Source organism: Euprymna scolopes, chromosome 28 (genome assembly GCF_053919585.1).
Source record: "Euprymna scolopes isolate OS-2025 chromosome 28, ASM5391958v1, whole genome shotgun sequence".
NCBI lineage: Eukaryota > Metazoa > Mollusca > Cephalopoda > Sepiida > Sepiolidae > Euprymna > Euprymna scolopes.
In genome coordinates this window covers 30388609-30416041 of record NC_136509.1, presented here as the reverse complement: position 1 = coordinate 30416041, position 27433 = coordinate 30388609, and the positions used below count along the sequence as shown (strand labels likewise).

The 27433-nt window shown below is 35.0% G+C and overlaps 1 protein-coding gene across 1 annotated transcript in view; it reads left to right on the top strand.

Moving 5' to 3' along the window:
* LOC145249552 (UPAR/Ly6 domain-containing protein bou-like) overlaps positions 1 to 27433 on the top strand; it is a 62155-nt gene that overhangs the window by 4566 nt on the left and 30156 nt on the right. The window contains exon 2 of the mRNA XM_080111226.1: positions 6343 to 6507. Coding sequence (XP_079967352.1) covers positions 6343 to 6507 — 165 coding nt within the window. The remainder of the gene's footprint in view (positions 1 to 6342; positions 6508 to 27433) is intronic.

Below are 27433 nucleotides of genomic sequence, written 5' to 3'. Positions count from 1 at the left end.
AAAACAGCCAAATGACACGGTTTCATGACAAATGATGACAATTTGAATTCGGTACCCTTCAAAACTCCTATTTAGACACAAGTATGAATTTTTTGAGAAAAATAAAATTTAATCCCAAAAGTAATGTGTTTTACCCCTAAAACACTCCGGGACTCAAGCCCCACAATTTTCCCAAAGGTAAAATATTACATTTCCAGATGTATGTGCGTATGGTCTTGCTTTTGGGTAATTTCCAGCAAAATCTAAGGCTTGGAAAAGATTCTATTGTGAGAACAACTACCAAGATGAGAATGATAGTCCAAACAACCAAAATTAATACCAATCCTCATCTCAAAAGATGTTTAAAACAATTTATCTAACCGGAGTGCATCAAATTTATAGAAATTTTGTTCAAATGAAAAAGACATTTGAAAACTTTTGAAAACCGAGTAATGTTAATAATTTTTGTTATTAAATGAAAAAAAAAAAAATGAATAATTTGCCAGATCGACAGTATAATGGAGATGTTGATCTTCTGTATAGAAACTATGTACTTTGTGATAGGATCTAATATATATTGGCAGAAAGGTTTGGCAATGTGATCACCATTGTCCCCAGTACTGCAGGCCAAAGAACCCAAAAAATCAAAATTGTCTAAAATTTGGTGAAATATTCTAACAGTCCCTATCCTACGATTTAGCATTCTTTTTATTTATTTATTCATTTTTTTAAAAATAAACATTTTAAATTCAAAACAGAATTAAGAGTTTTTTTTTAATTTTTTTTTTTGTTTTTTTTTTTTTATAGAAAATAAGTTTGTTTTGTCAAATAGCATGAAAGAACCAGACTAGACTGGACAAAATAAAAACAAGTCTTCCTACCAGGATGAAACGGGACTTCTTTGATTTGGTTTGTTACATCAGTTTTTGAAGTGGCATTTGGATTTCATAAAAATATTGGAGAAGAAAATTGCCGCTGTATACACTAGAAAAGAGATTTCCTGAAAGTAGCACTCCGCAAGAGAGCAACTCTACAGAGATTTTTCCTTGGATTTCAACCCATGATCAAAGAGATAAAAACCAGATGGATGACGAAATCATCAACAATGTCGTTGCATAAAGAATGGACTAGATGTGCAAATCAACAAGGTGTAGGCCAGACAAGTCTAGATTGAAGGAAATTTAGAAGTTAAAGCTTCCTACCAAGATGAAATGTGACCTGTGACCTTTTTGAAGCCGTTGTTACACCAGTTCTTGTATCTGCTTACGTTCATAATGTTAAGGGTTAGCCTAACAATGTTTTGTAATTTTCGAATTGAAGTGTGGTTTTCTTCAATCTTCAAAGGTTCACTCTCCCAAGCTTTATCTTCCCACTTTAAGAATTGGTTAGTTTATTACTAATCACCTGAGGTTTACTTACTGGGGAATGCTGATAGGCACTTTTTGTAGACCAGAGTATACTTTCTCTAGTATGCTAACTTTTCAAATCCCTTCCTGATCTTATGTCTAACCCCTATAATGAAATATATTAATGTCTAATGTCCTGTCATTGCGATAAGCTTACAATGTTGGGAGGTTATTGTATTCTCTTCTGTTCACAATACGTTAACGTCTATGTTTTGTCCTGCTGTTCTGGTCCTATTTATCAACAACCCCGCCACAAGGGTCAGATACAACACAAGGTTGACCTGTAACAGAGCCACTCATGTGTGTTAGTAGCAGCAGTTGCAGCCACAGCTGCATGACATGTATGCAAATTACCAAGCTGGTGTGCAATGTGGTGTCACAGCAGAGGAAGAGAAAGGAAAGAAAATAGCAAAAAAAAAAAAATGCACCATTTGGTGAGGACCAGGAAAAAGCGTGTGCCGATGAGATGGACATGTGTCCCATGGGGACGATAGACTTCTAAGCCTATGTCGAGACCTCAGAGTTTTGTTAACTACATGACAGACGAGACTTTTAAAAGCAGAGTCAAATTTCTTCCTTTTGTTTGTTTCCTTGCGACTGTCTCACATACAACGTATTGGGCCCGAATGTTAAAATGTAACGACACTGTTGAAAAAGAATAATGACCACATTACAGACCCTCAATGTGAGGCAGACCATTTGCACCACATGGACGGCTAAGCTCAGTCTATAATGTACTACAACAATGCTGAAATCGGACACTTGCCTGTGAGTTTAACCACTTGACAGCTTAGAAACTTAAAATTGATTTCAAATAATAAATTGTCACTATGACGTGTTTACTATCATGCCACTGTTATTTGAAAGCAATTTTTAAGTCTTTGAATTGGATAAATTGAAAACTGTCTGACGCTGAATACTTTCCCACATGCCATTAACTCAAAACAATAGCTGACTCCTAAAACAGCAATTCTTACTCCTTTATCAGAAACATTGTGCATGTAATGTGAGAGCTAAAAGATAAAATAGGAAAAAAAAAAAGAGAATTATGATGCTTGAAAATAAACTGATGGTTAACTTTTTACTTTCTAAATGCCATTAATTATTTTAAAAACTTTCAATTAAATCCCCCCTCCTCCCCATTTATCTCAAACAGAATTATAAGGGACCCAAATGTTTGTCAGTAACTTATGTCGTGCAACAAAGAAATCCGAAGGAAACCTTATATTAAAGAAAATGAAAAACATTGAGCGAAGATGAAGAATGTACACCAAAAGGTCTGGCTGTTTTCTCGTTTCTTTGATCGTAAAAGAAATGAGTTTTCGTATGGCTTCTGCCATGTGTCATAGCCTAGAGCGGAAACCATTTTTATAGAGCGAAGACAATGAGAGAGAAAACCAAAATTGCAAAGATAGAAACAAGTGAAACGGTCATTTTTCACCGTTTTTCTGTTCGATTCTGATTGTCAGAAATGAGTTTTTTTTTTTATTTTTGGCAAAGGAAGGGATAGGAAACTTTTTTTTCTCCCTTTTTTTTAGTTTTTTCTGTTTTTATTTCTATTTGTTTTTTTTTTTTCTATTTCTTATCTCTCGTCTTGTATTTTTCTAATTTCTTTTTCCTTTTCTTTTTCCCCTGTTTCCTTTTCTTTCTCTGAATTCCTTTCTTTTTCTCTCAATCCGTTGTTTCTCTTTTTCTTTAGCGATCAAATGCAATCAAAAAGTACCTGGGCAAACCCGACAACCAAGCAGAAATTTTTAACTTCAAATTAAAAGATCTTTTTGAAACGTGTCCACACATCAATATAGCAGACTTACAGTTGCTTTTGCCTGTCACACTTCAGTTTAAAAGATTTGCAATATTTTTTTCGTTTTGCATTTGAAATGAAATTTTTCAATACTTAATGAATATTGGATGCATCTTCAAAATATTCTGTTTTGTTAATCTGGATTTAATTGTCTCTGCAGAATAAAATTCATATTTTTCTTTCACCACAATGCATTCTAGCCATTCCACATGCAATTAAAAAAATAATAATTGCTGAGATTATGTTTGGAAAATAATTTTTTGATAATTTTTCCTATTTCGATATGTAAGATGGTTGGAAGCAGTTTTGAATTATAAGTTAAGTTATCAAAAACTATTATTATAAAAATACTAGCCTTATATATTCAGTATTGATTGGTTGGTGACATATTGGCAGGCGGAAGACTTAAAAGAAAAAGTTTTACTAATATATAAAAGGACTTTTGACTGTGTTTGTGTCTGTATGAGTTTGTTCCCTATAGACTCTAAAACAGTTGGATCAATTTTTATGAAATTTCAAACAAAGGTACTTTGTACCTGACAGTGTTCTTAGATAGGTTTTGTATCCGAATGTCTCTGATAAGTATCGATAATTGAAATAATCTGATGAAAGAAAGAGTAGGTGATTTTGACCAAAGTTAACCCGTTACGCAGCCTAACATCACAAGTGTATTTGAAAAGTTTTATTACCTCACAAGCCAAAATTCCTGACATATAATGTCAACAGTAATTTATTTGATATAACAGAAGCGCATTCAAGACGAATGTTTCTGCTTAAAGCACAATTGTACCGTGATACTTGACTTTTTCATTTTAAACTTAAATTCAAGCCATTATCACCACCCCAGCAGTAAAGCCAGGTGTATAAAATTGACAGTAGGTTCTTTGATATGACAAGGGCGTGTTCGACATGAATGTTTAGTTAATAGTGAAGACAACGGAAGGAAGTCTCATTCTAACATTTAATAAACTTTGTCATCCTCGTTAGTGGCGTTAGTAGAATGTACACAAGAGAAACGGGTTAGTAGGTTGAAGTGTTCTTGTGTGAGGATAAAATTAATATCATACCGGCTGGTTGAACAGTTCAGTCCACACGTATTTACAGCTCGTAGTCGCCGGAACAAAGGAAGCCAATTAAAAACTTCAAAATTTTGAGAAGGTGAAGAGCAGTCTTAACTCTGTAGGAATGACTATCAAAAACGTTAAGATCAGCTGATGAGGAGGGCCATTGTTTTTGTCTCTCTACCACTGCTCTGTTATATGAGCAGTGTGGCTTGTCACACCATCTTGTTGGAGAGTCCAACCTTCATTATCATAAGGTCAGTGCGCTCGGAAGACGTCACACACATTTTTAGTTAATAATGAAAAAAACGAAAAGAAGTTTCATTTTAGCATTTAATAAACAAACTTTATTTGTCATTCTCGTTAGTGGCGTTAGTAGAGTGTACACAAGAGAAATGGGTTAGTAGGTTGAAGTGTTTTTGTGTGAGGATAGAATTAATATCATGCCGGCTGGTTGAAGAAGAGAATAGTTCAGTTCTGTTTACACGTGTTTATAGCTAGTAGCTGTCGGTATGAAGGAAGTTGGTTAAAAGAGAAAGAAAGGGCAAAGTCTTCAGTGTGTTGACGTGTTGTCGTGCATGAGTGTGAGTTGTATGTTCTTTAGCATGATAAAGAATGTTCGTTTGGGTAGTCCTGTAGAATGATAAAGTTTGTTTGGGCACAGCACGAGGAAATAAATGGTAATTAGAAGAGAGCCAGTGTTAGCTCGTAGTACTCATGTTCTCCCATGTTTGCTGTTGGGCAGACCAGCGAGAATGGTTTCAGATTTCGCCTTTTATATATGTCACGTGATTGAGAGCTGGCTTGTGATTTGACAAGCCAGGGAGAAATGGATTTCAAATCTCAAAGTCGTGAGAAGTAGCTCCTGCCTGTGATGTAGCGGGTGTCGTCTGCTACAGATGTTTCTGTTTAGAGCACAATTGTAGCAAGATACTTGATTTTTGCATTTTAAACTTAATTGCAAGCCATTACAGTAGAACCCTCGGATATGGTGGCCTTAGAATACGGTTGTTTCTGGTTACGATGTGGAATATGATATTTTTCTGGCCCCTAGTTACGGTATTTTCCCCGCCTTACAGTGTTATTTAAAATGTTATTTGATTATATACATGTGTGTTATATACTGTGCTGTATTTTGTTACTAATTTTTAATGCCATATCCCGGGGTTCTGCTGTATATCTAACAAATAATTTTATAAGATCAAAAGTAGATTCTCTACAATGCAATGTTGACTGCAATATATTGTGGACTAATCATTGCAAGAGGTATGTAAAACTTCCTTCCGAGTCACCGCAATGGATCTCCGACTAAAGCAGATAACCAATTGATTTGATTAAAAAATGGACGATTTCACTAATTTTGATGACAATAAAAATATGTGAGTGTGAAACATTCGTTGATCATCAATCCCAGGCAATGTTGGTTCATCCTGCTAGTTCAAAATATAGTCATGCTTACAAACTAAAATACAGATGAAATGGTCTACAGAGTCTCTAAAAAGTTCCACACTATCTAGCAAGCTCCAGCCCCCGTCACATCACTGCAATGTTGCACCCCTTTGTTTTACAAGTACTTTAATCGAATGTGCTGTACTGAGGCCCCACTATATACTCTCTATGAACTCGTCAGCAAGATTCTACCCCTTCACTGTTGAGGTTCCCAGATGTCGGACTACTTTCTATTTCAATAATTGTTTTCCTCAAACTGCTAGCTTTCGGAATTGCCTCTGTGCTTCTCTAACTGTACTAACATGCATATGTTAAAATGGAATAGGAACAAGAATTTGTTACACAACTCCCCATTTAGTATTGTGCTTTGTTAAAATCATAAAATGATAAGATGGTGAATACTATGATAACCAACACAAGTGTATTTTTACATTCACGAAAATATATACCTTTATTAAATTAGTTTTTATGGTAATCAGAATAAAAACAACTCAATAGGTAAATATTTAGAGATTTTTAAAGAATTGGAATCTGGAATTGCAAACAAAATCAATAAATATATAGGAATTGAGGGAAAAAATGGAATCGTCCCATCACTAATATATATATTAATGATAATGAACCTTGTTGTGTTTACTTGTAGTGTACTGTTGCCAAACAGAAGGCTTGAGTTGCTTTGTATGTAACTCAACCCTCGATCAGAATTGCAATGAGAAGTTTGAAAGTCCAGAAACCAACCCAATTAAGATGGAACCCTGCAATGTGTATCGTGCAAGATACTGTGTCAAAGTTTATGGCATGTGGGGAGGTAAGTACATCTTTTTGTTATCCTTCTCTTTTTTAAAAATTAATTTAAAAAAAGAAAAAAAACCATCCATGATAAAGTTATATAAAGTTTTGGTGCTGTACAATATAGCTTCACTAGGAAAGAGTAATGAACCAGACTCAAAAGTGAAAAAAAAAATCGTTATTGGATGCAGAAGTACGATTACAACAAATGTAAACTGAATGCTTTCATCTACATGATTCAACATGAACAATGCTGTCGATGTAACCAAACATGTTACCAAACACTTTCATCGACACAATCCTGAACAAACACAATCGACATGACCCGACATGATCCTGGACAACTCGGTCGACATGACTCAACATGGTTCTGGACAACTCTGTCAACACGACCCGACATGATCCCGGACATCTCTGTCGACCCGGACCGACATGATCCAGGACATCTCCGTCGACCCGACCCGACATGACCCCGGACATCTCCGTCGACCCGACCCGACATGACCCCGGACATCTCCGTCGACCCGACCCGACATGACCCCGGACATCTCCGTCGACCCGACCCGACATGACCCCGGACATCTCCGTCGACCCGACCCGACATGACCCCGGACATCTCCGTCGACCCGACCCGACATGATCCCGGACATCTCCGTCGACCCGACCCGACATGATCCCGGACATCTCCGTCGACCCGACCCGACATGATCCCGGACATCTCCGTCGACCCGACCCGACATGATCCCGGACATCTCCGTCGACCCGACCCGACATGATCCCGGACATCTCCGTCGACCCGACCCGACATGATCCCGGACATCTCCGTCGACCCGACCCGACATGATCCCGGACATCTCCAATTATACAACCACCCAATATTACCCTGAACAATTCTGTCAACCCGACACGATGTGAACAATTACGTTGACACAACCAGACACACTACCATAGCAACTTCGGTAGTTACTCGCTGAACAACTCTGGCGTTGTTTTTTTCTAGCCTTTAAACGATCTCATTTTCACCATAGGTGAGCCTGAATAATACACGGACATAAAATTCTTGAGTGCTTTTGCATGTGCCGTCACATGCAAGACTGATTGGGCAAGTTAGAGAGCTAAAAAAATAAGCTTTAAAAATATGAATTCAACAATTTAAAAAATATTTCCTTTTATGGTATGAATGTTGACAGCTCATGCATGGCGGTCCAAAGCAAGGTCGCACGAGATAGTTAACTAATAGTGATGATTCATTGATGCTTTATTTGATAGTCTGCTACACATTTCTATGATAACATTTTTTAATCGATGTAGAGAAACAAAGGTTAAATCATTATTCACACATGAACAAAAATAAAAGTAAAGATACATTGAAGCCATCTTTTTCTTCTATGATATGAGACGGAACATATTCGGAGCGAAAAACAAAACGTGCTCTGCAGTTTCTCTGTGTTGTTCATCTTGGTTGAATTGAGCCGACTTCTCTGATTTGCGGCAGCCCATGCATGGCGGTTGAGGAAATGATCACACAAGATTGTTAACCAGTCACAATTCTACTGCCGACGGCTGATCACCTGTGGACCTTAGAACTCAACCAAGTCCGCCAAGTCCTTTCTCAAAGTTAATACTATTAGATGTGTTGCTTTTATCGCCTCCTCACGAGGACAAAGTTAAACAGTTTGTTTTTAATGTGAAGGATATCTATTTCCTCTTAAAAAGGTTGTGAATGGAGCAAAAATAAAACCTTTTTCTTTTAATTATGTACACACGTTTGGTATTTAAAAGAAAATGTTCTTTTTCCTTGAATTCTTTGTTTTATTACAAGATATCCACCACTTATCAAGGCCCAAAGGTCACTCGAGGATAAGGGTTAATGAATGTGCGGTGGTCAGTGAGACAACAGCCTAGTGATTATTAACGGTGGAAATTGGGTAAAACTTCATTATTTAAGGGGACGACTCAACAAGAACTTGTTGACATTGGATTTGAAAACGACCATGTTGTAGTCAGCTGGAAAGCAACCCAGCAAAACAGGTCCACAGGCAGGCAGTTTTAACAAAGAAACTTTGTTCATGAAATTGCGTTTAGATTGAGGCACAGATAAAGTGTGGGGGAAATTGTTGATAGTAGTTGTATCTAGACGAGTGCTTTTTGTGAAAGTTTGGCTGGGAAGAACCATAGATGAGCACTTGCCATGAAACAGTGTCTCTTCTGTGGAAAAGAGGTTGCAGGGAGGAGAAAAGGGCATCACTTACTAGGTTTCGAAGCCAGTGGTAACAGTACTCCATTTTAGAATGTATTAGCTAGAGGATTGTGTCAGGAATGAGATGCCTTCTAGAGTAGTAGAATGATGCAACTATTTTTCCAACGACCTTAGCAACAGATTTAATCTGTCTTCCATTTGATGTCAGAAATTGAAGATTAGTCACAGAAGCTTGCTGAAGCAGGGAGTTTTTATTTTTTTAATTTTTTTTTTTTTTTTAGACAAGAGCCATAAGTTGGATGCCAAGTGGGGATCAGAGCATTTATGGTGAAAAGATAGAAGCTTGGTTTTGGATGTGTGAAAATCAACCACATGCTCAAGGTCTGAAGAGAGAAACTCTGAAATGAATGACGAATGAACTTAAAATGTGATTTTGGAAATCATTGATGAAGATAAGGAAAAGAGTTGGGTCTAGGATGGATACCTGGGGCACACCAGCTTTCGACTTCTGCCCATTGATGACTACTTGTATAAACCTATTGGAAAGAAAAGATTCAGTAGTTGAAGACCTTTATGCCAAACTGTATCAAATGGCTTTGATATGTTGAGCTATTTCTTTTATTGGAAAGAAAACTAGACGGCACATACACCCGTATACTACGAACAGTATTAAATATATCTTGGCAAAATCATCCCACGAGCAGCAACTTATGGCAACCTACCTGCCATATCTAATACCATCAGAGAAAGACGCCTACGGTTTGTTGGTCATTGTCTGAGTAGCAAGCATGAATTAGTGAGTGATGCATTGCTATGGACACTACGACATGGACGCGCAAGCAAAGGACGACCTAGATCCACATACATCCAGCAAATAGCACATGACGCCAACTGTGAACCTCAAGATCTGAGGCAGCTGATGGAAGACAGGAAACTCTGGAGAGGAAGAGTCACATTGGTCCGGGCAAGGAGCCCGTCATGATGATGATTTCTCTAGAGAAGAAACCCCCGTCGATAAATTCACTGATACTATGTGAAATTATTGTCAACACATCATCTGTAGGACGGAAACCCTGTTGCTTGTTTTTCCTGGAGTGGTTGACAATTTCTCTATAACACAGATTCAAGCAACTTACTCATGACACACAGAAGACTAATTGGTCTGTACTGATATGCAGCATACCTATCTTCAATATTTTTGAATACTGTGCAGATCAGCAAGGTTTTCCAAGGTGTTGGGAAGCCTTTTTCCTTTAGGCATAGATTGAACAGCTTTGCAAGAATGGGTGCTAGTTCTAGTTTAAGCTTTTTTGAGTACTATGACTGGAATATTGTTAGGACCAGTTGCTTTGCTGGCATTAAGGTTCTTGATGAATTTGGTAATATCAAGGACAGATATATGTGGATGTTGCTCAAATTATTTTTGATCTTGGGAGAAAATTTGGAAGGTATGTGGCCTTGATCACACAGGGTTTAATTTGATGAAGGTCTTGGCAGCTACTGACGAAATCACTCCAGCCCCATTGATGGTGGTGGGATAGAAGACTAGGATCTTGTTTGTTATTTGTCAAAACTTATGGGAACTAAGCCTCTGTTCTTCTACCTTGGACTTGATGGATCGAGCATCTGACTCTCTTGCATTTTATATAATCCTTTTTCAGTGATTGCTGGCAATTCTAAAAGCAAAATTATTTCAAAAAGTCTATTGTTTAAAGCAATTGAGGTAGTGGTTTCTGTGTGAAATGGTGGCAGCACATTCAGAGGTGTGTCATGGCTGACTGCATTCTCAGAATTATTCTAAGAAAAATTGTATGTCACGATGAACACTTATTTTTTTGTTCTTTTATTTAAGATGAATCTATCAAAACGCTCTGGCCTTATTTTGAACAAAAGAAACAAACAAAAAAATTGAGCCACCATTTTTATTTAATAAATTTTTCAGTGCTTGTGCAGAATTTTAAAAAATGCATTTTAGGCAAAAACACGATTACATACGTGTCACATTGGAATTAGTAAGAATTCCAAAAATTACAAAAAATAATCAAGTAGGTCTGTTGGAATTATTTTTTTTTACAAAATACATAGATATTAGCTGTCTACAATTCTTTATGTTGAAACTAGCCTGGTTGCCCGGCATTGTCCGGGCGTTTGGAGGTGTGTGTTGAGAAAAAAATAACAAAAAAAAAACCGTGATAGGCAGGCTTGAACCCATGAATGTGGATAAAGGTGTTAAAAAAAATGGTAGTAGTGTGGGGAGGGAATCAAAACAACAGTCGGGGGTGAAGAGAGGTGTTAAAAAAAAGTGGTAGCAGGCAGGCAGGCTCGAACCCGTGATGCAAAGGCAGAAAAGAAAGTGAAAGAAAATCTGACATCTTAGCCGATGTCTCCAAAAAAAAAAAAAATCGAAAAAAATCGACCCCTCCTTTTACAAAACGGCTGAGTTTAGGGTGAAGGAATTAATGTTCCTGTCCAATATTTCGATATTTGTCATCTGAGACATCAGGCTTCAAATTGATGCTGATCTTGTCAGGATCCATTCCCTCTGTCAAAAGTTTTTGTGAGATATACAAATATACATTTAAACAGACAGGTGAGATTTATATTATAGATAAGGGATTACATTTATTTTGTCAAAATATCAGTTGCCTCCCCTTGATTTTAAGAAATGTTAAGCATTAACAAATGCAATAAAATTTGATAACTTTTATTTTTACTACTCTATCATTTTACATAATTTTAATCAGTCTGGTTCTTTAAAAAAAATCAAAACATTATTTATCCTTTTTTATTTTTTCCCCAAATAGATAGTTGAGGTCTGAGGCTCAATCATGTTGAGAACAATGCTCACTAATGCCAAGGAGTAATTATTTAAAGAGTAATGCTTTCCAAGAGTAGTTCAATGTAATCTAGCCTAATAGATAAAAACATTGGGTGGGAGGCATTCTCAAGTGTATTCTGCCTAGAGATGAGGAGTTCAATCCCTGGTACAGTAACTTAACAAAAACAGTTCACTAAAACTAAATTTAAAAAAAAAATGGTATGGAATGTTTTGTAGTTGATTAAATATTCAATTTGAAATTCAAAAAATATTACCAACTAAGACAAAAGTGACCTGAAGAAAGCTTGAGAGAACATTGGTTGGAACCTAGCGAGATTGGCAGCAATCAAGATTATGAAAACTGTATGAAAGATCTAGATAACTAGCTGAACCTATTTTATCATTAATTTATATTTTATATATTTTTAAACTTAAAATAGTTGATAAATGATGAGTTTGAAGTGGGGTTAACGTGATTTGATAAAAATTGTTTTATTACTTTTTTTTTATAATAATTAATGAGGAATCATTTTGGCTTAAAATATATTTAATACAATGCATGCAATCAGCAGGAAAATATGTTCGAAATGTGTAAATATGCTACAAGAAGCTTGATTTTTACAAAATGGAGTATCGCTCAAAACGAAAAATAGTAATTTTCATATTAGCAATTATCTGGGTTTAAAAGTCAGTTGTAACAAAGTATGTCCTTATATTTTCAAATAACATGGTACAACAATAGCAAATAAAATTTGGCTGGTCAAAGAAATAAAGCAACATCATTCAAACTTGTGAAATTTATATTGTAATGTCTAAAAATTTTTATTAATTGCTTAGAAACGATTTTCTTTTATAAAAATACTAACCTGAGTGCCCGGCATTACTTGGGTGTTTGTAAGTGTATGTTGAAAAAAAATAGAAGTTGTATTAGGCAGCCAGGTTCGAACCCGTACCGCAAAGGGGGGGAAAAAAGTGACGCGATAGCCGTTGCGCCCATCGCCAAACTGGAAGTGATGTAGGTTTAAATTAAGGCTAGATAATCAAAAAGAGGCGATGACTTTCGAAAATATCAGCGTATAAAACAACCCCTCCTTGTAAAAACGTGCCGAGTTGAGGGTGAAGGAATTAATGTTTTTGGCCAATTTTTCAATATTTGTCGTCTAAAGGGTTGAGCTTCAAAGTGATACCGGTCTCGTGAAAAGCCGTCTCCTCTGTTGAAAGTTTTTGAGAGGCAAACATACATACATACATACATACATACATTTAAACAGACAGTTGAGATTTATATTATAGATGACTAAATAATTTACACAATTTTTGGAATATATTTTCATTTCATCATGGGTACATACACACAGATGTTTCTTTTATTTTTTTTTAGTTTTATATAATATATAGGAAGAATTTTGGACAAGAACACAAAATTCTAATAAACATGTATATCAGTTTGTAAAGTTGATAGTTCCAAAGTCCTTTTAAAACTTTAATTTCTTGATTAATCGCAGAGCTTTAAGTGGAGATGGTTAACAATAGGTACATTTGAAGCAGCCCTTTTTGGAAAGAAAGGAAGTTGTTTGTGTGTGTCTCTCTCCCTCTGTCTGGGACATTTGTCTTCCAGCTGTGGGGGGTGAGATTGAATCTAAAAGCAAAATCTGATGCTTTTTTTTTCTTTTTTTTTTTTTTTTGTCAATGTAAAGTACGGGGAAATAATTGTGGTTTTTCAGCACTGTGAAAGGCCTTCCCCACCCAAATCTTTTGTGACCACAACCCACAAAATTGCTGATGTTGGTTAAATTTCATTTTGGCTATTCATTGTTTCACTACTAATATATATATATATATATATATACTAGCAAAGTACCTGTTGTTGACTGGGCTAAAAAAGAGTCTTCAAAAAATGGACTCTGAAAGGTTAAGAAAAGAGGTTGTGGATGTAAATAGCTTCAAACTTTTGAAGTAGCAAAGCCAAAGCAGCCCCCTCAAAGGAACATGAGGGGGCAGTAGTATGGATCTTTATTCACACAAACCTGTGAACACTAATTAGGGTTCCCCATTATAAATGACCCATGATCCTGACACAATCCTCTAGCTAATACATTCTAAAATGGAGTACTGTTACCACTGGCTTCGAAACCTAGTAAGTGATGCCCTTTTCTCCCCCCTGCAACCTTTGTTGGTGTGAGTGAGCAATGTAACCCATAAAAACCTCCCCCTCTCCCATGATGGGGTTATCATGGCAAGTTTGGTAGCTCTACATTAAACGGTATGAGCATGCATTGGGTTCCCATTTACAAGTGACACTCCTGAAGCCCCCACCCCATTGATGGGGGTGAGTGGTATAACCCGTCAAAACCTCCACCCACCCCATGTCCTGCTATATTTGGTAACTTTGTGTTGGTGGTGGTGGTGGGGGGAGATTAAAATAACCCTGTTAAAAAAAAAAAAACGTTGGCCGGTTGTTTGGAGGTGTAAAAGAAAAAAAAATAGTTTCAGTATAAAGGTAGGCTTGAATCCCGAACGTTTGACGCGGAGGTGGAAAGGAAATGGAAAAAAAAAACCCCTGCGACCTAACCATCTCGACCACGGGAACAGATGAATTGATAAGTGTGTTAGGTTGACGTTTATAAACCAAAATTAGCAGGTGCGACAATGTCAAGTTGCGGAAGCCAGTTTCTGTTTTCCTCGCTATGCGGCGATCAAACAATAAAAAAAACACAAAAACTAACATAAGGCAAACGAAGGATGAAAACAGAAAAACGAACACGTGAAAAATAGCTTAAATAAGCCTGTTTCGATATTAAAATTTAAAAAATCAGGTGTTTTTGGTTGTCGCTAAGAATAAGCGAAGTAAAAAAAAAAAAAAAAAAGCAGAAAAATGAATGTTACGTGAAAAATGACTTAAATAACACTGGTTCAATATTTAAATTTAAAAAATCGAAAAAAAAAAATCTCACACCACGATTCGAACCAAAAACATTTCGATAATGAACCAAGGCCTTAACCAACTGAGCTAACGCGACGTACATGAAATTTGTTCGGTTTTTCAACTATTTAAAGTAAATCAGGTCACAACGTCATATGACGCATGCGTAGAATCGATCATTGTCACGAGAGGACCGTTTTTGTTGAAACCCTCCCCCTGTCGAAAATTGTTGATTTCGGGGTGAAAAAGTTAACATTTTTGGCCAATTTTTCGATATTTTTCGAGCAAAGGATGAAGCTTCGATGTGATACCGAGTTTGTGAATTTTCGTCGCGTCTGTCAAAAGTTTTTAGCAGATATCCAAACATACATAAATGCATACATTTTCGCTTTTATATATATATAGATATATATAGATATATATAGATATTTATTTCTATAAATTTTTTGTGTATTCATATTAAAAACCCTTTTTTCTATTTATTTAAAAGAAAATACAACTTTATTATATATGAGTAATGGAATTGCATTCAACTACAAAAGATCTAGCTAATTTGCATATCCTTTTAAACATTCATTTTAATTAATTCCCTGTTAGTTTTTTTTTCAGTTTTCTTATGGGATGATCATCTTTAGTTAACTATTATCTGTAATTATATTCATGCAGATATTCTACATGATTCATACTTGCATAATATTTGCATAAAAAGGTTATGGTAATCACAAATATCTTTCTATATATATTTATATATGTGTATATATATTTGTTTAAAAATTTTGGCTACCAAACTCCTCTGTCAGTTTTTTGTCTACAGGCATAAAACTTAATGCATAGGGTATTCAAACCCATGTGAAACTTTATATTTGGGTTTTAGCTGGGGGGGAAAATCAGTGCAAAAGTGAAAATTAGTAAAATGGAATTTACCAGGTGAAGGTCGAACAACGGCATTACGAATATGCATGCATAATGTAATAGCTATTGGTTCATGTACAATTTTTAGCTTTGCAGCAAGAATGTCTTCATAGCTCAGGCATTACTGTCAAAGGAAAAAGTAAATTGTAGGCTGAACGTTTTGGTTTTGATTCTCGGTGGTGATGCAGGAGTCATTTTTTTTTTTTTTAAACTTTTTAAATCATTACTATATACTAGGTCCAATATAATCTATATATATAAAAGCTAAAATGTATGTATGTGTTCGCTATTTCTGTATGTCAACAAAAGGCTTTTTTCAGAGAAGTGGTCACTCGCTTCACAACTTTTTATATCACATATAAATCGTAATATCTCACAGTTAACAACGAAGCTCGCCTGTCTATTTAATTTGCTCGATTTCGGGAAGATAAATATTCAACATTTGTCGCTCGCCGCATGTGGGTTAGTCTTTTTCCTATAACATCTTGGGAGGGAAAAAAAAGCGTTTAGCAGTAAATGAAGGTACTATCCCGCAGTCAAACTTGACCTCACTGACTCATTAAAACGCGCACCTGCTAAATCTAAGTAATTAAATAAATTCAAATGTGTTTCCGTTAGCATGTCGCGGTGGGGCAATGGTTAACGTCGCACTTTTTTTTTCACACTTTAATTTGCAACTTTGCCTCAACGGTTCGGGTTCGATCCTCATACTTACTTTTTTTTTTTTTCCACACACACCTACAAACACCCGGGCAACGCCGGGTACCCCTCGCTAGTATAATAATAAATACAAAATCTGCATTAATCAAAATATCATATTTAAGCATATTTTACGACCGGGCAATGCCAAGTGGCCTGCTAGTATGTATGCATATATATATATATATATATATATATATATATATACACTTCAGAATAATGAAACGAAATATATCTACTGATATGCAAATCCAATGATTTTTGGTCATATCAAATATTATTAGATGTAATATTTTATATAAGACAATCCCAGCTAAATAAAATTACTCAATATACAAGATAGAGCAAATGAATCAAAATTTATGTATTTAAATTTTATGATTTGAAAAGTTAATCTTCAAATACAGAATTTTTTATTGCTTGAAAACAAAGAATTCAATTGAATAAATCTGTTTCCTTAACCCATGAGTTTTCAATGCTTATTCATCTCTTCAGAGAAAAAATATCATCAAATGTTTTTATTGGTTTGCACCTTATTTACTAAAAGCAATAAACATAGAAAATTAAAGTTTTTTTAAAACATTTTAGATACATAGAATAAGGGAAATAGACATTGAGGCAGAAAAAGGATATTGTACTTTAAATCCCAAATGATTGCTACATCTTGAAATGGAAATTCCTGGTAGTAAGGAGGTAAAGAGATCTCTTTACCTCCTTACATGTGCATCAAACATTTGCCTTAATACTTAGTTTGCTGTACCTTTAGTAAAAGTCTATACAGTAGTTTCCGAGTAAAATTATAGGGTAAATATGACGTACCTGGCTCTTATATAGATGGAGAATTGCATCAGCAGTGAGATATTAGTTTGGTGATTAATCTATTAACCTCTAACTGTGCCTTAAACAGATACCATAATACCTAGTTTTCTACACATTGTTATAACAAAGATCTGTACAAAATTTCAGCCAGATTGGCTCAATAGTTTCTAAGAGAAAGTGAAACATACAAGCAGACAGACTAAGAGAAGTATAATATAGATAAATATTTGATGATTTAAAACATTTTCAAATGATATTGCAAATAAAGAACATACACAAAGGTGTTATAGCTGTTTCAAGACAGTGTTTATTTCAAGTTATATTATGGATCACAATATTTTTTAAACAAACTACAAAGCAACTGTCCCAAAAAAGAAGTTAAAATTTTACCCCCAAAACAAAGCAAGAATTACAAGAATAGATTCATAGTCAAATGCCTAAGTAAATGTTATTATTTATCAAATTCCACATCACAATATATATTATAAATCAAGGCAAAGCTTTTTGGCTAGGAGCAAAAGATGGTATCTGTTCTGGTAATGCATTTCATCTTTTCTGTTCTTGGTCAGTAAAGAAATCCTTATAGATTGAGGTTGTCCTTATCCGATCTAATTTTGGAAAATAAGATTTTGGATATTTTTATTCTCTTTTAATATTCATTTTTATGTTTAATCCAACGTAAACTTAATACATATAAGAGTGCAAGTTCTTGAATGCCTACTAGACACTATCCTCGAGTGACTAAAGTCTCTCTGTACAGGAGTTTGTCGAAGCAGCCTGGTGTGAGGATAGTTTTTCTTACAAGTAAACACTAAATATTCAAAATCACATAGTATTCGCATTCTAAATAAGATTTCGATGTGGTTAACTCCTACTGGCTTTTACAATGAATCGTGCATTTGAAGTAACAGTGCAAAGCTGGGTACTCCACTAAACTAGGTAAATTCTTGTCCTGGAATCCATTAAGACTAAGAGACCAAGAAGAAAGATATTCCGTAACACATTTAAATGGTCAATCATGGAGGAAAACATATTCTTAAATTCTTTACTAACTCAGTATTTGAGAGGTAAAGGGAGAAAACTTCAATGGAATATTCGAATATCTGTGTTTCATAGAGAGATCAAGTGTTAGCCTAAAGACAGGGGGCCCCTTCATTTCTGAGAACTTCGACTGAAGTAAAATGAAATGAATATATATTTTTTTTAAGGCTCCTTCAGTCTTTAACAGACTATGGATACCCACGTATGGGTGCCTGTGCATAAAATTTATGTGGCAGGAGGCACGCAATCTGCAACCACACCTCTCCTTAGTCGACGTTGTTAAATACCAGTGGCAAGTGAAGTGTGTGTACAAGACGACTGGAAAAAAATGCCGAGATAAGCGGAGAGCACATACAGCACCTAGAATTCCCAAATTGTTACCCATCTTGTACTAACCAGGCTAAACATTGCTTAACTTCGGTGATCTGATGAAAACTGGTGTGTCAACACAATTATGCCGTATTAATATATATATATATATATATATACACACACACACATATATTTCCTTCTCTTTAACAGCGCCAGCCCTCCCCCCTCCTTTTTGAATTTCCAACGTCTTTTTCTGTTTCTCTGAAATAGAACTGTGTCACACTGTGCACGTGAAACTTTTTCACATATTTTGTACTGGTATTTTTTGTTTCTTAATCTCATTCATCCAGAGGAAGTCTCGAAATAAAGACGAAACGTTGATGAACACATAATACTGTTTGTTCCTTTTTTATTTTCTCTATTTTGTCGGAATACTATTTCCATTATTTTCATCATGTACACATATATGTGTGTGTGATAGCTGATGGGCAAATTCCCGAAATATATACATTATATAAAGTTACAGTCGTTTCCAAAGGCACTATTCAAATGTATGTAGTCTTCACAGAGTTTTTACTTAAAAAAAAAAAAAAGAAGCTATGTGAAATATAAACTTTTTTTTTTTTCTGCCTTGTTAGATACAGACATAGCATGTCAAAATATATTTGAAAAATGAAAGACAGATACATGATGAACTTTCTTCTCTCTCAGGAAATCATGCAAGAAGACCCTAATTATAAATGCAACACTAGAATCTGTAGATTGTCTATAAGCCAAGACTGGGTATAACCATATATATTAGAACTGCCATCCTAAAAAGCCCCTCCACTTATCACCAATAATTACACTGTGCAACAAATTTTGTGTTAAAAAAATACATGCCACATAAACCCTGTTTCGGCGTAAGAAAAATACCCTGATACTTTTATTTTTTTTATAGAGTAGACACTGTTTTCATGTGCTATAAATCATTTTTTATTATTGGTTATGAATGAAAAACAATTCTCAGTTTAAATATTTGTTCTCTTAATCCTTTTGTGTTGAGCGTCATCCTCCTTTTTTATATTCCAGCAATAGTCTGCCAACATGCCAGGGTTCCATTTTTCGTTTAAAACGTTTCTCCATCACTGAAATATCTTGATCGAACCTCTCGCCATGTTCATCACTCACATTCTACAAAAAAATCTCGAAAGTGACAATTTAAAAAAAAAAACAAAAAAACTACCTAATTCGATAGAAAGAAGGCTAGAAATGGATTTTCCATGCCATCATGCACATAAAAATGGCCACAAATGCCCTGTGTGTTTTTTACTGTTGCACAGTGTTATTCTGCAGTCACGCTTAATCTTACAAGAAAATATACATTACGCTTTGTTCCTATTTATTTGCCTCCCCACAAGGGCAGAGTTAGACACAAGGTCATTTATTTTTTATGTGGGGAAAATCCAGCTCCCCAAAAAGGGGCACTCTGGATAGGAACAAAAGTAAAAATTGTCTCAGTCATGAAATATTTATGCTCCACTGACTGAGAACAGAACAGGTGAAGTGTAGCATCAGAACAGATACTACACTATCATCTTGGAGAGTTGGGATCTAATGCGCAAACATTTGTACTTATGTATATGTATGCACAGTTGTTTTAGAGATTTCTTTTTATGTGATAATTACTATTTCCTGTTCTAAACAACTGTGGTTTGAAAATATGAAGGCATTAGTTTGCATATGATGGGAACAGCTTCATTAAGGAGGACAGATTGAAGTTAAGTTGGTGTGAATTATGGCGTCAGTGAGAAGGAGTGCTGTTAAATTTAGATTACAAGCTATTTTGGCAAGAAAAAGTTGGCATCATGTTTTAGAGAGGTGGGATGGCATCCTTAAAAAATAGTGCAGTCAATTTTTATTTAGGTTACAGCAGTGTTTAGTGTTTTGAATTGTGCTCAATAGCTGGTACTATTTTTTTATTTTCCCCAATGTATTTTTGCTACATTTTGATTTAAGGAATAGTTGGCCGAAACATCATAAAAAAGAAAGATGAGGATAACAGTTCGCAATAAATAAAAACAAATAATATTCATATCAATAAAAATTCCAATAAATATCATTCAGTACTGACCTGTCAATGGAAGATCAGATATAAACGTGGATTTATAAGACCAAAAAATCCAACCTTGATCGCCCTTCGGGGCCGTGGCGCAGTGGATAAAGACATTGTATCACAGGTGAGCGGTTTCAATCTTACTCAAAACCGGCCAGAGGCTTAGTTGACCAAGAGACGTGGTGAGACGAAAAACAACAATGGAACACATTAATTGCTGAGAATGCAGTTAGGAGATTTTGGAGTTCCTATCCCGTCACAATTAATCACCTGAAGAAGGCCAGAGGGTGAGTTGGCTGAAACGTGGTGAAACAACAACTATGAAAATGAGGATAACAGTCCGCAAATAAATAAACACACAAATTACTCATCTCAAAGGATTCTAATAAAAAATTAAATAAAATATAATAGCTTTACTGGTGTTTGCATGGTGTTAAACATCTTTTTTATTATTTGTAGTACAGGGTGTTCCAAAAGTCTTGGGAACATTAAGCAGATATGAGGACTTGAAATGTGCCCAAGACTTTTGGAACACCCTGTATATTTTCCATGCAACTCTAGCTAAATTTGGAGGTGTTTCGGTTAAATATTTTGGAGTTTGATTTGAAGAAGTGTTTATTGGTTTGAGAAATATATTTTGTACATTTATTTTTAGATCAAAGCATACACAGCTCTATAGCAAATATTAAGACCTCTTCCTATAAGTATAATAACTAATATGATATATATCTAAACGAATAAATACAGAAGGTTTTTCCACCTATCCTAACTTTTGTATATCAACATAAAAACAGTTTATACTTATTTAATTCTATGATCTGTTTGAAATACTGTGTGTGTGTGTGTGTGTGTGTATATATATATATATATATATAGTAATTTTCCAATTTTGTGCACCACTTTTTTTTTTTTTTTTTTTGTGTTTTTTTCATAAATAAATCTTTGCAAAAAAAAAGTTCATTTTTTAGATTAGTCATGCCTTAATTTTACTACTTATGCACAACTAAAATTTAAACACGATTTAACGCATGTCTAATTAAATCCTAAAAGTCTGACACAATTATTTGACACACTCTATTGGAAAAAAAATTCTCAGTCATTAAGAGTTTAATTAATCAAAGCAACTTCGACAGTTTCAAGTTTAATTTAAAAAAACAAACAAAAAACAAGCCGTAGTTGATAAAAATGACAAGGATTTCTTCTACTTTTTACAAACGTTTTCTAATGTTAAATTGTTATTGTGTTACAAAAGTCAAACTTTAAAGAAAAGGTCACTTGTAAAATTTGATTTGCCAAAAAAACCCCAAAAAACTCTCTGCTGAAAATTGTGACTGACTAAATTTGTTTTGTTTTTATTTCAATAATAAAGAAATAAACTTGTTTGTTTATTTTATTTTTTTTTTTACAAAGATTAAAAAATAAAAAAGTGGCTCACTAGATTGAAAAAAGTCTCGGTCTTTAAGGATTTGCCAAAAAATAATCGCAACTGCGACTAAAATCTTTTTATTGTTTATTTTAATAACATTTTTTTGTGCTAAAAGACCCAATAGATCACCCGTGTAAGAGTTAATATTTAATAAAAATCGGGAGTTATGTTTAGTAAAAACTTTTTTAGGTAGGACTTAAACAGATATTTGCTAAAAATAACCTCTTGAAACTTCTGAATATCCCATTTTATTGTTTATTATAAAGTATTTTACACTGATGAACCCAGTTGATCGTCTGTGTCAAAGTTGCTTTAATCAACAGCAGCGGCAATTAGTCATACATTGATCGTACATAATTTTTAGTAAAACTGGCAACTGATACAAGCAAATGGAGCAAAAGGTGGCTTTGTGGCTGAGTTCAGATCTCATGATTGGCATGAATTGTCACTCCTACACTGATGATTACATAAGCATGAAACACTAGTGTCTGTAGGTATAAAGAATAATTATTGTTTAATTATACCCCCACTAGTAGTAACTAAAAAACAGTCAAATAGCATTTATGCAATGTTCATAACTTCTGCTCATTCGAACACTAGATTGTCTAATGTATTCACCCGAATTTGGCATTTAATAATTCTTAAAAGGTGGCTTCATGTTTTGGTTTGAATCTCATGGCCATTAGGAATTGTCACCCTTTACACTGATGATTGCATAAGCATGAAACACTAGTGTTTGTACGTATAAAGAATAATTATTGTTTATTTATTTATATATACTAGCCTGGGTGCCTGGCATTGCCCGGGTGTTTGGAGGTGTGTGTTTAAAAAAAAAAGGGGGGGGGGCAGGCTTGAACCCGTACCACAAAGGAGGGAAAGAACGTGAAAAAAAAAGTGATTTCTTTGCTGTTGTGCCTATCACCAAATCGGAAGTGATGTAGGTTTAAATTAAGGCTAGTCAATCAAAAAGAGAGGATGACTTTCGAAAATAGTAGCGAAAAAAAAGTGACCCTTTCCTGTAGAAAAGTGCCCAGGTGAGGGTGAAGGAATTAATGTTTTTAGCCAATTTTTTTATATTTGTCATCTGAAGGGTCGAGCTTAAAAACGATACCAGTCTCATGAAAATCCGTCTCCTCTGTTGAAAGTTTTATGCAGACATACATACAGACACACATACATTTAAACAGACAGGTGATATATATATATATATATATATTAGAGAAAATAAAATAAAAGCAAATTAATTACAGAAAACTGACTGTTTTGTTAATCTGTCTGCCATTTTAAATTCTTTTAAAAATACTTTCTAAATATATATATATATTTTTTCTTTCCTATTGTAGAGTGAGAAAACATTTGGGAGACTTTCCTCTTTTTTTTTTTTTTTTTTTTTTCAATCATCTATTAGGAAATGCAAAATTTAATCAAGATTTATCTGTTAGTAGCACACTTAAGAAACTTGCATTTAAATTTTTTTTTTTTTTTTTTAAGGAATGCACTGTTTATTTCTTGGATGAAATTTTAGTTGGTAATCTTCAAAACAAATTTTCTAATGAAGCCTTCCTGTATGTTTTTATTATACATTATTAGGATGTATATAAATATATTAGCTCTGGTGACCCTGTGGACAAATATTACAGGCTAACAAAATGAGATGTCTATTGTAAGAATATATATATATATCTTTTTAATTCAGTCTTCCTTTTTAAAATGAGAGCCAATAAAGTGTTACTGGAGCCACGTAACTATTCTGGGACTGGAACCTTTCAAACTCCCGAAAGTAGAGTCAGGTCAAACAAATTGATTCTTGTTGTCCCGACTTTTGTACCCATTAACATTTATAAAGAATTTCTCTTAATTCCTGCTTCCTGTTGTATCGGTCTATCACTGTGTAGGGCTAAACAAAGTACACACGCACACATACTTATACACACACATATCTGTATACATTAAAGTTTAGATTAAATATAAAAATTTGAATTAACTACAGAGATCAGTTATCAACTTAAACCTCTGATAGCTCGACATTTAGTGAAATAGAGCTGATTATGTGCATATATATATATATATATATATATAGTCATCCACATACAGTACTGTTTCACTGTATCACAGCTCATCAGTGTGGCTAGACAGGCAACTACCTCAACCCAAGATCGATACCCAACCGCATAAACAACAGTCAAGGCTTCTTACTATTATGCTATTCGGCTGCTGCTGTACGGGTAGTGAATTAACAATGTTTTGACATCGTCCAAATACCTAAGCTCGATTTGTTTACACAAAGAGCATCACTTAATACTCTAATGGCAATTTGTATATCACTTCCTAATATGCTCAACCCATGATAGGGAGCATTATATATATATATATATATATATATATATATATATAAAGAGAATGAATGACAAAAGTCTATATTCCAAAGTTCATGACATTGACCATTTTACAATTTATTCCTTCAATTCAGTTGACATTAACAATTCTTGACAGTATCTGATTCATAGCACAGAATCAATCACTTAATTATTATATCAATCAGTGAATCTATTTTGCCCTTAACCCATCAAAAGAAATAGCAACAATCAATCCATCAAAAGGAAATAAAGTGCGTTTTGACATGATTAAAATCCGAAATTTGGAAGAGAAGCTGCAAATACCTTATAATTCCAATTTTTGGATTTTAATCCTTTCAAAATGAGCGACCTTTTGTGCTTCAGAATTTATTTTTCTATATAATCACCACCATTCTCAATGCATTTTACCAGGAATTCAATGACAAATCTCTGCTTCTGATGCACGTCCATAACTGGTTGCTTCCTTAATCTCACACCATCAATATTTGCAACAGAGAGCAGAAACTTTCAGGCCAAGAATGCATAAGTTCATTCATCATAATATAATTTGATCCATTCAGGCAAAATAAAAAAAAACGGGAGGCATTATTTTTAGAATGCCCCTCATATATGCATTTTTGAGAATTTAAGTCGTATTCTAAATAAAGAATGTACATAAAGGTATTTATGTCGTTTACAGCCGTTTCAAGAAAATGTTTATTTTAAGTCATACATGCATCGGATCTCTTACGAAGAGGATTTTTGTGATTATCCAGAAAAACAAACCAACAACAATGTCTTCAAAAGTTTGATTTCCACTAAACAACAATCTTGATAAAAGTTCAGCCCCCCCCCTTCACAAGAATAGATCCATGGTCAAATACCTTGGTAAGATATTAAATTAATTCTACATCTACTTATTTATTTATATAACCATTTTATTAACCCAGAAATGAAACTCTCTGTCAGCTTGTGATAAGATATTCAAACAGCCTTTTTCCATATCAACATCATTTTCTGTTGATATACTTGTGCTTGTAATATATCTTAAGATAAATGCTTAATTTAGTCCACAGGCCATGAAATAAGCAAAACCACAAAATTTGCACATTTATTTAAACTGTTTTTGTCAATATCAATATCACGAATCTTGCTATTTTTTCTTTTGATACATTTGTGTTTGTAATATACTATAAAACAACTGGTTACTTTGGTCCACATGCCTGGAAATAAACAAAGAATGCCACAAAATAAAGAGTCTCATTTTTTGCTTTGTTTTGCTTTTCTTCTTTCGCACTCTCGTGTACTAAATTATTTTTATGGCATTATCTATACAAACATCAACATCGACAAGGGTTTTATCACTTAATGAGGAACCCCTCTCTGAACTTTAGACATCTAACTATCTAACGAGCTATTCGTTGCCATGTGGGATCCATGTGCTGTATCAGGTCGTCCCTCCATCTCATTCTTGGTCTTCCCTTTGGCATCTTATGTTCACGAGGTGTCCATTCCGTTGTCCTGATGGACCATCTGTTGTCATGTTGTCTGGCTACGTGCCCTGCCTATCTGTATTTAGATGTTTTGATGGCAGTATTGATGTCAATAACTCTTGTTTGTTGGCGGATCCAGATGTTTGTCTTTCTGTCATATAGTGTCAAAAATAAAAAAATAAATATTATATGGTTAAAAATAAATTCTGATATTAATGGATGTGATATCAGAGTACATGCATTCCAGTGTAATAGTATAAATAAAACTGGCTCTGAGGGTTGAGGACATGTGTTGCATGGAGAGAAATGATATGAAAATGATTCAACAGATGTGTAATGTTAGTCTTGAAGACAGGCTTAGATCTGGTACACTCTGAGGAATATAAGATCTGAACATAGGGAGATGCATTCCGATAAAGATACTTTGATGGTACAGCCAAGTTGAAAGAATAGATGAGAGTTCTTGGATTAATAGGTGTGGAACAGTATCGATAGCTGGGTCACTAGGGAAGGCTAACTCCTTAAATTTCAGGAGTATTATAAAAAGATTGAAGGAGGCATAATATGGGCACAATTACACATAAGAAATGTCAAATATTTCAGATTTGCATTGAATTTGATTCATAACTATGAGACACCAATTAAGCAAGATTCCATGAATTTCAATTACTTCTTGGTTTAGGCCTCTTGATTTCTTGGGGAACATAGGGCCGCAACGACGCTCCTCCATCGAACCTGGTCCAGGCTAGTTCTCTTCAATTCGGCCCATGTCATTCCAGCAGCCCTGGTCTCAGTCTTAATGCTTCTTTTCAATGTCTGCCTCAGGCGACCAATTTTACGCTTGCTTTGTGGGTTCCATTTAAGGGCCTGCCTGGTGATGTTAAATGTAGGCTTCTGCAAAGTGTGGCCCATCCAGTTCCATTTTCGTTTTTTGATAAGATTGTATCTATGTATCTCACTACACACCTGTGCAGTCTTGCCTGTCTTGTATAGGGTCCTGATGTTCCATGTCCCTATCTTGGCCTTGGTTGTCAGAAGGGTCATTGGTGCACTGGCTTCCCGGAAGCTTAAACTTGCTCACGTCATGAACTCTACTAAAGAGACGACCCTTCCCGGACCAAGAAGTCCACAGATGATGTTGTTGCAGTTTCTGTAATTTTCTTTCTTTTACAGAATTTGGTTGTTGGCCCTATTCTAACCCACAACCTGGAGGACCAGTGAGTGTTCTTAGTCTGCCCTTCAACCTGTCTGGCTTGGGTGACCCTGCCAGGAGACAAATCTCCTGCCAACATAGCTATCTGGGTCCTAGAGACACGCAAGCTCTCTAACCACACCAAGGCTGCACTCGCTAGGGAGTCAATTACTTCTTAAGACTCCTAATTTTTAAATTTTTTTTTTTAGAATTAGTCATGTAATTTTAATTAAAAAAAATATTTTTTCCTCACCTTCATCCCAAATAAGGCATATCACTACTTGGACATAAGAGGTTACTAATTGGGACCATGCCTAAGAAAGATTAACAAGATACTGATTTACGTTACATTTAAACTTCTGCATATCAATACTGTCAGGGAAGCAGATAGTGGGAAGGGAATTCCAAAGTATAGCTGTTTGAGAGAAGCTATTAGAGTAGAATGCTTTCTGGCATTTAGGGACCTCAACAATGAAGGGGTGAGATTTTGTTGTGAAGCAGGTTTGTTAGGGATATGTACGTTGAGGGGGCACAAGTGCAAGGAGTTCATCAGAGCACATTCCATTAAAATACTTGTAAAATAGGCACAGGGATGCAACATCGCAGCACTAGGAGTGGGGTTTGGAGCCTAGTTGACAAAGCAGGAACTATTAGATTGGAAACCCTTTTTTAGATCCTT